This window comes from Anomaloglossus baeobatrachus, chromosome 6, assembly GCF_048569485.1.
Source record: "Anomaloglossus baeobatrachus isolate aAnoBae1 chromosome 6, aAnoBae1.hap1, whole genome shotgun sequence".
Lineage (NCBI taxonomy): Eukaryota > Metazoa > Chordata > Amphibia > Anura > Aromobatidae > Anomaloglossus > Anomaloglossus baeobatrachus.
In genome coordinates, this window is record NC_134358.1 from 205,227,278 (window position 1) to 205,241,175 (window position 13,898).

Genomic DNA, 13,898 nt, shown 5'->3' on the forward strand with positions numbered 1-13,898 from the left:
GGACTATCAGCTGTGTATCCACCAGACTTCTGCACAACACAACTGATGGTCCCAACCTCATTTATAAGGCAAGAAATCCTACTTATTAAACCTGACAAAACACCCCTGTGAAGTGAAAACCATTTCCGGTGACTACATCTTGAAGCACATCAAGAGAATGCCAAGAGTGTGCAAAGCAGTAATCAAAGCAAAAGGTAGCTATTTTGCAGAACCTAGAATATACCGTATTTTTCGGACTATAAGACGCACTTTTTTCCCCCCAAATGTTGGGGGAAAGTGGGGGGTGTGTTTTATAGTCTGAATGTAGGGCTGCGGGTAATGAGGATGCTGCGGTGACGCGGGTCATCGGGGGCACGAGCAGGCTGTAGCAGAGCCTGTCGTGACCATGTGGGCCCGCTCATTTAATATGCACGCCCACCATCCCGCCCATCATCTCTCAGCGCTGAAACTGGCACTAACAGGTGGGCAGGGTGATGGGCGGGGGGTTCGCGGATAGTAAACAGCCGGCCTGCATGATCACCCCTGCCAACTACACCCTGAAGTGATCATGTGCTGCTGTATTCACTGCTCCCCGAGCATCATCATTAGTGCGGGGTGCAGTGAATCAGTATTCTCACCGGCCATGATCCCTGCAGCATCGCTCATCCTCCTGTCTGTCCAGACGCAGCAGCGGCCGGCACAGACAGCAGGACGAGCAATTCTGCAGGGACCGTGGCCGGCTCCACACAGGTCAGCGGCGCTGCTGCTGGCACAGACGACAGGAGGAGCGATGCTGCAGGGAGTGAGGAAAGGAGAGTATGAACTTTTATCTTTTTGTGTGCCACAGGATGCTGCCATACACCAGGATGGGGTATATTATGAGCAGGATGAGGGCATATAGCAGGATGGGGTATATAGCAGGATGCGCCCATACACCAGGATGGGGTATATAGCAGGATGAAGAAAAAAAGAAAAAATGCCAGCTTACCAAGTTGATTCAATGAATAGGCTGCTATTCCATATAGATGCTCAGCAAAGGATAAATGGCAGGAGCTCTTGCCAGCAATTGATATGAAGGAAGGATAAATCCAGCGAGCCATGCTTGTGATGAATATAAAATCTTTTTCTTTATTTCAAATGTAGATTAAAAATCTTTTCAATAGCTGCATAGTACAAATACAGACAGAGGTGAAAAATTACTGCTGTAGAGCGCACGGCAATTTTTTTTGCTGTGCGCTCTACAGCGCACCTTCCTTCATGTGTAGCAGGATGGGGTATATAGCAGGATGCGGCCATATGCCAGCATGGGGTATATAGCACATACCAGGTTGGCAGTATATAGCAGGATGGGGGCTATACCAGGATGAGGGACATATATACAAGGATGGGGATCATATTCAAGGAAGGAGGATCATTACCAGAATGGGGTACCTTAGTAGAGAATTTGGGGACATTACCCCCATAACAGTGTCAGCAGCAGATCCTTGCCCCCATAAGTGTGTCATGACCACATTTTTTGCTTAAAATTTTATTTCCCTATTTTCCTTCTCTAAAACCAGGGTGTGTCTTATAGTCCGAAAAATACGGTCGGACATATTTTAAGTTGTTTCACACTTTTTTGTTAAGTATTTCATTCCGCATAGTTTTGATGCCTTCAATGAGAATCTACAATTTTCAGAGTCATGAAAAAAAGAAAACTGTTTGAATGAGGTGTGTCCAAACTTTTGCTCTGTACTGTACACATATGAAGTTTCTAGTTTGGCTTCTTATCCTAAGTCATTGAAGAAAAACAAAAAGCCAGCACTAAATGTGCAATTCAGCACTAAAAATTCCAAACTGTACTTATTATAAAAATTTGAGATTTACTCATATGAAGTTTCTAGTTTGGCTTCTTATCCTAAGTCATGTAGCAAGGCCATTTTAAATACTTGCAATAGGTGGCGCTAGAGTTCAAGGTCTCTTCTTCTCTGAGGAGGCTATTTGCATATTTAATCCTCAACTGGTGAGGTGGGATTTTTGTCACGCAACTGGTGATGTGGAGCTTCCTATACCCCAGTGTTTAGAAATCTCTAATTTTTAGACAAAATGCAAAGATCACGTTTGTTTTAATCGTTTTCTTATTTGCGATTGATTACACATGAGTATACCAAATTTTTGACACCCACAAGTATCGAAAAATGTAATACATTGATGATTCATACCAGCATTTTCCAATGAATGCCAGTTGAAAAAAATTACCTGGGGTGTTGCAAACTCCACCTCACCAGTTGAGGGTTAAAGGAGTTGTCCACTACTCTGATGATCCCTTATCAATCACAATACTCCGCCATGAAAAATAATAGATTATACTCTTCTCCGATGTCGGCGCCGTTTAAGCTATATGTGCTCTTCGCATTTCAGCGCTGAAGTGGTGCTTTAAATGTAACTCCCTTACCCCTGATCTTATACTCGCACCCCGGCATATTACTCTGTTTACAGCTTCGCTCCAATTGGTCTCTGTTAGTTTGTTACCTGCTGGCAGCTTCACTGTTTTGTGGCGTGAGTCGGAGTTCAGAACTCAATGCATCTATAGAAGAGCCTTGTTCTGGCCTCTGTTATGTAATTTCTGTCTTCTGGCCAGTCAGAAGTTATGGGTACAAGATGGCACAGTGGGATCTGAGCAATGCCGACAAAAATTAGAAATGCTGAGGAGCCAATAAAACAGGGGCAAAAAAAAAAAAAAATATATATATATATTAGTAAAATTAGAGGTATTTTTGAACCAGATCCTCCTCAAAACATGTGTGTATTTATCCTTAAACCAACACTAAAGCTTTTTTTATATATATATATATATTTATAGATTATAAAAATAGAATATAAAAAATAGTTTGAAGATTCTTTATATCTATTCTTCATATCTTTTGTGAAATTACTTATCTATTCACTCTTTTGAGTGCATTTTTTTCCTCTTCAGCGCTTGGTGGGAAAAAAAGTGTATGTGACTTATTTGATGCTGCTGTTAATGGAATCTGCTCTAATCAAAAGACTGCAAACTGTTTCAGAAAAAAACGTTTCCAAAACACTTCAAAAACTCTTCCAAACAACTTCAGGAAATGTAAAACTCCTCCAAATACTGCAATATATGGAGCTTTTCCTGAATGGAAAAACTATTTTAAAGTTTTGAAAGTGAATATGTTCCTTAAATATGAAAGCTAGACAAGGTACAGACTTTAATTCTAGAGAAAATAATGCCATGAAACTGCCATGGTCACATTTCACTTAAAACAGTGCTACGCCAAGTATCCCTAATCAAAGAAAAGTGACTCCACCAGTTACAGAAAGCATATTATAGTCGAATTACATTAGCAGTGTTGATAATGTTGCCTTGATTTATGTTCAAAGTCCCAACAGTGGGTATCGTGGGGGGAGATATCGTTGTTGTGCCGCACAGGGACCCAAGAGGTAAGGGGGCCACCAACAGGCAAGCAGCTTCTGTCATAGACACATTATGATGAGCTGTTAGATAGCAAAGGCCCGTATACTGTTCTTGCACTGGGGGCCACTTCTATCTGTGTCGCCTCTTGTGGGTACATTGTTGTTTTACGGTTTGGCTACATTAAAAATGGTATCTGATTTGGTGGCAACATTGCCTATATCACTGTGCTTCCAGAGATAGACGTTAATCATTGCGTAGGACTAACCACTGGATGAAGCATTGAAAGAGCGGGGATTTAAATGAATGAAATACAAGATCTAATCAATCTTTTCTTATAAAGCTATATGTCAATCTACTCAACCCATCCTGCTCTATACAATGCTGGCCATAGATAGAACAACATGCGACAATAACCAACACTGCCATTATAGTAAAATCATCTACAATGCTGCATAATGGCATCACCAACCGTGTGAAGAATAATGCACCCAAAACACAACTATCAAGGATCATAACACTATGTATGTGCCTTCTTGTTACCCAACTTTATTTTATACATTAAAAATGGCAGGAATGTATATAATATCATGAATACTGTTTAATAAAGACAAATGTCCATCAAGTTCAACTGAGGGATGGGGAAGGACAAAGGGAAAGGGAACATGTACAACCACAATGCATCATCCAGTCTGCCCCAGAAGATCTAATCTTTCCCTCCTGATCCCAGTTGTCGATCTACTGGATCAGATGTTTAGAAAAGAACTTTACCCATGTACATAAATATTTTCTTCTGAAATAAAAAACCATCCAAGCCTTTTTTCAAACCATTAACTGTTCCCACCGTGACCAGCTCTTGAGGTAGATTATTCCACAAAATAATAGTTCTTAGGCCTCGGGCAAACTAGTGCATTAATACGACGACTGCACTGCGAGAAAAATGCACTCTGACCAATGTTATTCAATGAGGCATTGCAGATCTGCAGCATAATGCGTGTGGATGAATAAATCGGACAAGATTCGCCAATGTAAGTCTATAGGTGCGAGAGAAAAAATGGAGGTCGCATTGACCATCCTAGTGGCATCTGATTTTTTTTTTTAACAATACATTACCATTCTGTAGCATCAAACCCTGTTAATGATCCTGTACATGATTGTTGAATAATAGCTGCTTAGAAAAAAAAACGCCTCATACGGATGACTATTTATTTCATACTCCTGTCATACGGGTGCTAGTCGAGGAAATAATAGCACACTTCATAACACTGTCATTACATACTGAATGACATTCATCCACCTTTTCTGGATACATTTTTATACTCTAGTGTGAGCGATCCGTTATGGTGAAAAAGCCTCTTCTCCTCTAGAGATTGAACCTTTCTTTCACCAGGTGGAGTTTTACATAAAATGACTTTTGACCATACTTTTTGTATTGTCTTTTTATGTAATTGTACAAGTGAACTATGCCCCCCCCCCTCTTAGACTTGAAAAGAGACATATAAGTAGTTACTGTACATTTCTTTAATCTTTCCTTTATTACTCTGAGCCTCCGTTTTGTGGCAATGTATTTGTACCATTTCTAACTCTAGGGCATCCTAAGAACTAGTTCGCAAAACTGATTTGTATATTCTACTTTAATGCTTTGTAAAGTGGTAGTATTTTCCCTGTCCTGTCAATTCATAGTAGTTGTTATTATTATTATTTATAGAAGACCATTGAATCCATGGTGCTGACATGAGAAGGGGGTTACATACAGAATACATATACAAGATACAGTAGACAGACTAGTACAGAGGGAAGCGCATCCTATTCTATAGGATTTTGGGGAGGAGACAGTAGGTGGGGTGTAGGTCAGGTGGCAACTCCGCACGGTGGTGAGGCGGCAGCTCCGCACGGTGGTACATGACAAGTTTCCTGTTGCCTTAGGAGCCACTGATTGACACTGCATGCTGTTATTAGAGCCTCATTCAGACGTCCGTGACTTTTCATGTACGGAGAAAAATGGTACAAGTGTCATCAGAGTTCTGGATCCAGTTTTGGTCAGTGTGTTGGTTTTTACCATCCGTGCTTAATCAGTGATTTTCACATATGAAAACATAAATAAATTACAACAGTTTTTCCTATACATTGCAGTTTATTCAGGGACAGCACATGGAGTGCACTCAGACGCCATCCGTGCGCTGTCTGTGATTTTCATACACCCATGGACTTGTATTGGTACATTTGATCTTTGACTCCGATAAATGGACACGTCTCAGTGATTTTTTTGTACAGACATGTAAACAGCCCCATAGACTGTAATGGGTACATATTCAATCTGCGAAAACCCCCGATTAAACACTTCTGTGAATGTCTATATGGCCCCTTAGTCTGATCTAGTGTAGACCCATATCCTCCTCTACAAGTGACTCTCCTAGATTTACTTCCCCCTAGAACATATGATGCCCACTTAGGATTAGTGCACAGATGCATAACGTTAATTTTATCCACATTGAATCTCACTACCATCTGGATGGCCAAACACTGTTTTTCCAAGTCAGCCTGTAACTTATGAACATCTATATGCACTATACTACTGTTACGATACTACTGCAAAAATAGGAACAACACTATTAACCCATCTTTATATTTAATAACTATATTGATGTAAATGCCTTGATGAATCGGGCCAGTGTTCTGGCAAAAAACTTTTTGAAAAGTTGCAAAATTTTCATGCAACTGGTGGCTACTCTAAAATCATGCAATTTTTGACGTTCTCTCACCATTTTCATGATTTCCTGATTTATGAAAAGGTGAACGCCCTAACTCCACCAGCTCTGTTTGAGCTGGGGTGTTCACCTCTTCATGAATCAAGAGTGTCTGAGTCCAGCACAGCCCCTCATCAAGACCAGTGTGATGGATTTTCCACATTTTTACACATTTCTCTGTTCAGAGAAACTAATCAATAGCTTAGAATATTATTTTCTACCACATACTACAGTTTATTATCACTTACAAGAACCTGAAACATTTTGTCCACAATAATATTGTGTCTTGCTTTGTTGCATCTTGATAATTGTATTGCATATTTTCAGTGACGACTTAAAGGGTTGTCCGGCCTCAAGGTAAAGGTCTGTAATAACTCTGTTACAGGAAACTTGTGAATCCTTTCAGTGTGCGCTCTCCGTTCTTTGAGGATGTGCCGAGAGCAGCGGGCACAATACCGCAAGTATGTGATTTGCATACATACAGTCACTTGCCGACTAGACATGCGCGGTCTAGCTCAATATAAGTGAATTAAGCAAGATTGGATATGTCTAGTCGCAATGTGTCTGCAAAAGGCATACACTCAGTCACATAACCCCGACACCCACGAATCTTCACAGCGCATGCACTTTGTTGACTGCAAACTTGTACCCCGAGGCCAGACAGACCCTTTAATAAAAAGTGTTGCATTGCTCACCAGTAAAAAAGAAATTATGCAAATATACTGATAATGGTATTTATTAATAGCTTGGAATTCCAGTGGTATGTCACCTATAACCGTCTTTATATTTCAGATTTTCCATCGTTTGTATTTTGATCCACCTTTCATTTGCTTATTTCCCTCCAGAGTCAACCATTCCCTGGTATTCTGTCTGATAACAGCTTATCCGGACAGAGTGGAGGTAGCGCCCAACAAGTGATATTGGTCAGCCATGCAGCACAGCCCTCCAGCAATACCAGTGACCTCAATTACCAGGTATTACTTATAGAATCCAGAAGTAATTGTATGAAAAATGAGACATAAATTATATTTAATGAAAAATAGTGGCCGCATAATACTTCTCTAGGCATAATTTTATGGATTCAAAAACTAAGTCTGTGTCCCCTGCTCCCTAGTATACAAGATGTCATCTTACATGTACAGGAAGTCTTGGTTTGCTCCACCATTTTGTGCTGACAACCTCCCTTTAAGCCGATCGCGCGCACTTTCTCATCTATATCATTCATGTGCATTTCTGCATATATATGTTCTTGTTTTGATAGTTCATTAAACAGCAATGACGTATAAACATTGAAAATGGCCAGTTTTTCTCCAGCCAATTAAACTAATTTTAATTAGTCTGAGCTGACTTAATTATCATAAACTCTTGCACCCTAGATAGTACCCTACTTTTTTTTATTTTTTTTTATAAAGATTTTGTTTTTTTTCTATATAATACCAGAGCTTCTTTTCATATCTAGAGCTTAGTCACTGAAAACCTTTATTTCATAGGTTACAGATGACGCTCACATAGAAAAGAACAGTGATGCAGAAAAGCAAGATATGATTCATCAGTGTTTTGAATGCAACCATTACTTTCCCTCTGCTGCCATATTGGCAGAACACAACAAAGACGCTCACGGGAAAGAACGGATTCACGTATGCCACCTATGCAATAAAGCCTTCAAGAGGGCATCCCACTTAAAAGTGAGTCTCCATTTTTGGAAATCAAATGAAGCAAAATTTGAGTTAGATATGATAAAGTAAAATAACTGGGGGTTCCACCACTGGGACCCTCCATTCCTGCGAATGTGAGTCCCAAAGTCCCCTATGTGAATTCAACATGCATGCCCACCACAGTTGTATTATGCTAAGAGAAGTAGTCGTTCTCTCAGTCCTATAGAAGTGAATAGAGCAGTTAAGCAAGTACACCACAAATCCATTAACATAGTGGACTTTGGAACACCTGTTTGCAAAAGTGGTAGGGTGGTCTGAAAAGTAAGATCCCCAGTGACCGTTCACTTATTGCCTATCCACTAGATAGGTGATACATGTATTAAAGTGTAACTGTCACCGCATAAAAGGTTTTATATATGACAGGCGCTGCACATTTCTAATGATCAGAGGGGATCTCGGTCCTGAGTCACTCAAAATACTGCTTTGAAGTCCACGGCTTCTGCATGAGCTGTGCATACAAAGGTGTGTAAATCTATGAATCTGTACACATTCATAGATTTACTATGGCATCTTTTATTGCGTTTTTGTGTGTTTTTGAGGTCACGAAGATGCACCAAAATGCATGCGTTTCCTTCCCCCAGTAAAGTCTAGGAGATTTCTATTTTGCTGATCACACTGGGCATCTTTTATTTTGGCTGCATCTTGGCTGTGTTTTTGAAGATGCATCATGTTAATTCTTTTTGCGTTTTTCCAGTATTTTTGAGCCCTTCCAGTCATTAGATTTGGCTTAAAACTGCATTGGGCAAAATTGCATGCTTTTTTTATGCGTTTTTGCCGCAGGTGTGGTTTTTTTGTGCGTTTTTTTTTTTTAGCCAAAAATTGTGCATTTTGTGGTTACAAAAGATGCACTGTGTGAACATAGCCTTACAGAGCTGTGAACAAAGCCATAGACTTACTAATGAGCTCTTAGAGAGCTCTGTGCACGTAGCTCATGCAGGAGCTGCGGACTTCAGAAAGGTATTTTGACCTCAACTGATCAGCAATAAGAAGCATCCATCATATCCAAGTGCATCTCAATAAATTAGAATATCATCAAAAAGTTGTTATTTCAGTAATTCAATACAAAAAGGGAAACCCATATACTGTATTATATAGAGTCATTACACACAGAGTGATCTATTTCAAGTGTTTATTTCTGTTAAGGTTGATGAATATGGCTTACAGCCAATGAAAACCCAAAAGTCATTATCTCAGAAAATTAGAATAATTACCACAAAACACCAGCAAAGGCTTCCTAAGCATTTAAAATGGTCCCTTAAGGCCGCTTTACACGCTGCGATATCGTGACCGATATCGCTAGCGTGGGTACCCGCCCCATCGGTTGTGCGACACTGGTAAATCGCTGCCCGTGGCGCACAACATTGCGCGGACCCGTCACACTACTTACCTGCCCTGCGACATCGCTGTGACCGGCGAACCGCCTCCTTTCTAAGGGGGCAGTTCGTTCAGCGTCAAAGCCACGTCACAGCCACGTCACAGCAGCGTCACTGAACCGCCGCCCAATAGAAGCGGAGGGAGGGGCGGAGATGAGCGGGACAAACATCCCGCCCACCTCCTTCCTTCCGCATTGCGGGCGGGAGGCAGGTAAGGTGAGGTTCCTCGTTCCTGCGGTGTCACACGGAGCGATGTGTGCTGAAGCAGAAACGACGAACTACATCGTTACTGCAGCAGCAACGATATTCGAGAATGGACGATGCAAAATCGCTCATAGGTGTCACACGCAACGGCATCGCTAAAGCGACCGGATGTGCGTCACAAATTCCGTGACCCCAACAAGATCGCTTGAGCGATGTCGCAGCGTGTAAAGCGGCCTTAAGTCTGCTTCTGTAGGCTACACAATCAATTGCTGAATTGACAGATGTCCAGAAGGCAGTCATTGACACACTCCACAAGGAGGGTAAGCCACAAAAGGTCATTGCTAAAGAAGCTGGCTGTTCACAAAGTGCTGTATCCAAGAATATTAACGAAAAGTTGAGTGGAAAGAAAAAGTGTGATAGAAAAAGGTGCACAAGCAACTGGGATAACCTCGGCCTTGATAGGATTGTTAAGAAAAGGCCATTCAAAAATTTGGTTGAGATTCACAATTAGTGTACTGCTGCTGGAGTCAGTGCTTCAAGAGCCACCACACACAGACGTATCCAGGACAGGCGCTACACCTGTCGTATTCTTTGTGTCAAGCCATTCAAGACCAATAGACAACGCCAGAAGTGTCTTACCTGGGTTGAGGAGAAAAAGAACTGGACTGTTGCTCAGTGGTCCAAGGTGTTGTTTTCAGATGAGGGACTTTTTTTGGGGAAATCAAGGTCCCAGAGTCTGGAGGAAGAGTGGAGAGGCCACAACCCAAGGTGCTTGAGGTCTAGTGTGAAGTTTCCACAATCAGTGATGGTTTGGGGATCCATGCCATCTGCTGGTGTAGGTCCACTGTGTTTTATCAAGACCAAAGTCAACACAGCCGTCTACCAGAAAATTTTAGGGCACTTCATGCTTCCCTCTGCCGACAAGCTTTTTGGAGATGGAAATTTAATTTTCTAGCAGGACTTAGCTCCTGTCCACACTGCCAAAACTACCAATACCTGGTTTACTAACCACAGTATCACTGTGCTTGATTGGCCAGCAAACTCACCTGACCTAAACCCTATAGAGAATCTATGGGGTATTATCAAGAGGAAGATGAGAGACACCAGACCCAACAATGCAGATGAGCTGAAGGCTGCTATCAAAGCAACCTGGGCTTCTATAACACCTCAGCAGTGCTATAGGCTGATTGCCTCCATGCCACGCCGCATTGATGCAGTAATTCATGCAGAAGGAGCCCCAACCAAGTTTGAGTGCGTTTACTGTACAGACTTTTCAGTAGGCGCCAACATTTCTGAGTTGAAAATCATTTTTTCAGTTACTCTTATATAATATTCTAATTTTCTGAGATAATGACTTGTTTTCATTGGCTGTAAGCCATAATCATCAACATTAACAGAAATAAACAGGTGAAATAGTTCACTCTGTGTTTAATGATTCCATATTTGTATTAAATTACTGAAATAAATTAACTTTTTGATGATATTCTAATTTATTGCAATGTGCTTGTATAAAAGTTTTTATATAGTGACCGTTGCACTTTAAGTGGATATCTTTTTTAGGTTATTCTTCCTTTCGGTGCTGTAGGAGCTCCTGGTATGTATAATGTGTGTATTCACTCAATCTCTCCAAAAAGCAATAAAGTTTATGACAGTATTAATAATTAATCATGGCCATATCCTTTGTGCTCCTCTATAATACATCTTTATCTTACTCAACAGGAGCACATGCAGACACATCAGCCTGGACCGTCACGTAGTTCTCAGATGCCAAAATTATTTAAATGTGATACTTGTGATAAGGCTTTTGCTAAACCAAGTCAGCTTGAAAGACACAGTCGCATTCATACAGGTACGACCTAGTACAGAGCAGAGCATAGACAACAAATATGTTGATTGCAAAGTTAAACCACATAATTGCAAAGTACCAGAGGCAGTAGAAGGCCGCATGCTATATGGGCAAAAGTATGTGGACACACCTCTAAAATAATTGATGTCGGGTATTTAGTTGAAGGGTAATATAACTCTTTATACTGTTATTTTGAATGCTCTGTTATGTAGGAACTTGGGAAGCCCTCACAATTACTTTACTTAAAGAGGTTGTCCACTACTTTTTCATTGATGGTCTATCCCTTACTGTAGGTCATCAATTTCTGATCGTACGGGGTCCGACACCCCGCAAGCCCGCCGATCAGCTTATCTTGGTGCCTCCGGCAGCAGCTGTCAAACAGAAGTGCTCAGTTCTGGAGCTGCCCCATCAACCGATAGTGGCTGCAGCCAGGTACTGCACATCCGCCTCCAATTCAAATCAATAGGAGGCTGATGTGCAGTACCTAGTCAAGGCTGCTATCGGAAGACTGAACTGAGAATTTCTGCCTGCCGCCGCAAGGACAGAGTACAGCTGATCGGCAGTGGTGCAGAGTGTTGGACCCCGGTTGTCCAGGCTTAGAGTTAAAGTCTGCAATCATTTTTCCTGACTGCAGACTTGTGAATCGTCACAGCATGTCAGGATTCACCGGTCTTTAGAGCATTTACATATATGCAGTCACGTGCTGACTAGACTTGCGTGACCTTACTACAAGTGAAGTGTGTGAGGCCAGATACGTCTAGTCGATATGTGGCCAGAAGTATGCAAATCACATACTTGCAATCGCATGATTGCCCGCTCCTGGCACCAGAGAATCCTGATGGAATGCACTGTACACGCTGTGAGGTATCACAAGAAAGCAGTCACATAGAGTGAAGCAGACTGGATGTGCGCACGTTGCGTTCTGTACCTTGCAGAAATGAACGGATCCTCTGGCAGAATTTTTCATTGTCAAATTTAATTTTGACCACATAAACGCAGGAAATATGCATGCGTTTTTGCCGCGTTTTGACCGCGTTTTACATGCATTTTCAGTGCTTAAAATGGGATGCGTTTTCAATACAAAGACACTACTAAATAACGTTTGAACATTCAAACACCAGGAAAAAATTGGGAAAAAAAATAAATAAAATAGAATTTCATGCTTTAAATCATACACTATAATGATAATTTTCCTAAAAAGATTGAGATTTAATATTTATGTAAAAAATAAATTTAACTTATTGTTTGACTCTTTTTTTTGAGCGGATGTGAGGGCAAAAGGAAACCTCTTGACCTCACTATAATGCCAAAAACACATGCTTTAATTTTGGCAAAAAAGCATGCGTTTAGCATCAAAAAGGCATGTAAAATGCTAGGATTTTGATTATGGATGCGTTTTCACAACGGTCATTGACTTCAATGTTAGCTAAACGCTGCCAAAACACAAAAAATAATTGACATGCTGCTTTTATAAACGCAGAGATTTTGTCAAAATGTTGTCACTCAAAACGCTGCATTTAAAAAAGCATTGTGCGGACGAATTTTGCTAAATTCCCATAGACTTTGCTTAGAAATCAAAACGCAAGCTTTTTGGCATTAAAACGCTGCAGTTCAAAAAGCTACTGAAACGCATTAAAAAAACGTAAAGTGCGCACACAGCCTAAAGGTGAGCTGGCTCCATGGTTTTGGGTACGGATGTCCACTAAGGTGTGATGGTTAGATGTTCACATACATATGAACATATAGTATACATTATATATAATATTTTATTATTAAGGATGTCTATTATTTCATTCATGTAAGAACCAATTGTTATAGGTATGTATTAAGGTTTTGGGGTTTTTTTTATGATGACCCTGGAGATCTAGTTCTTATAATGCTGCGTAATTCAGGATACTTTTACTCACTGTAGTATCGCCTCTGATGTAAACCCACCATATCATCATTTCAGGGAAAGATGAGAAATATATTTTGAGATGACCTTAAATAGCCTCTATTAAGCAATGTGTGAGAATTTTGTCTGATAGCAGTAAAACTAAAGCTCTCAAGATAAATAGCCTGATGAGATAGCTAGATTATCTGTGTGTGGCTGCCGTCATATCAAGAAAAGTACTTTTTATCCTTTTAAAACCTTTAATCATTTGTTCCTCTGAAAGACTGAGAAAAAGGTTAATTATATTTAATAAGAAAATGTCCTAGTTATCAGTGCAGAAAAAAAAGAAAAAAAATCACCAAAAAACTAGTTGAAAGAACTTCTTGTTACAGTGTAGTGACTCAGTAGTTATAACTGTTCTCTTGTATCACTGAGCCCCGGGTTCCTATTTGATCAGGGCAACATCTGCATGTAGTTTGCATGTTTTCCCAATTTTGGCCTTTTTTTTTTCCTGTGTAACGTGTATTTCTTCCATACTTCAAAATTTGAAAACTCTGAAATAAGCTGAGATGTGGAGAATGGTGGATGAGTTTAGGCGTGGGATTGTTTTGGGGTTTTTTGTGCACAATCCTACAAAATGTATTAGTCCCTTATACTATATAGATAGCTACATTGAGACACGTTTTAAAGGGAATCTATGACCAGGATTTTGCTACCACATCCAAGTGTATCATAATGTAGGGGAA

General features: G+C 40.5%; 1 protein-coding gene across 3 annotated transcripts in view; it reads left to right on the top strand.

Moving 5' to 3' along the window:
* Positions 1 to 13,898, top strand: part of ZNF236 (zinc finger protein 236) — a 255,426-nt gene that overhangs the window by 219,924 nt on the left and 21,604 nt on the right. For 2 of the 3 annotated variants that reach the window (XM_075314636.1, XM_075314638.1), the window contains exons 29-31: positions 6,987 to 7,115; positions 7,632 to 7,826; positions 11,153 to 11,282. In XM_075314636.1, the coding sequence (XP_075170751.1) occupies positions 6,987 to 7,115; positions 7,632 to 7,826; positions 11,153 to 11,282 (454 nt within the window). The remainder of the gene's footprint in view (positions 1 to 6,986; positions 7,116 to 7,631; positions 7,827 to 11,152; positions 11,283 to 13,898) is intronic. The other variant, XM_075314639.1, reaches the window with a different exon arrangement.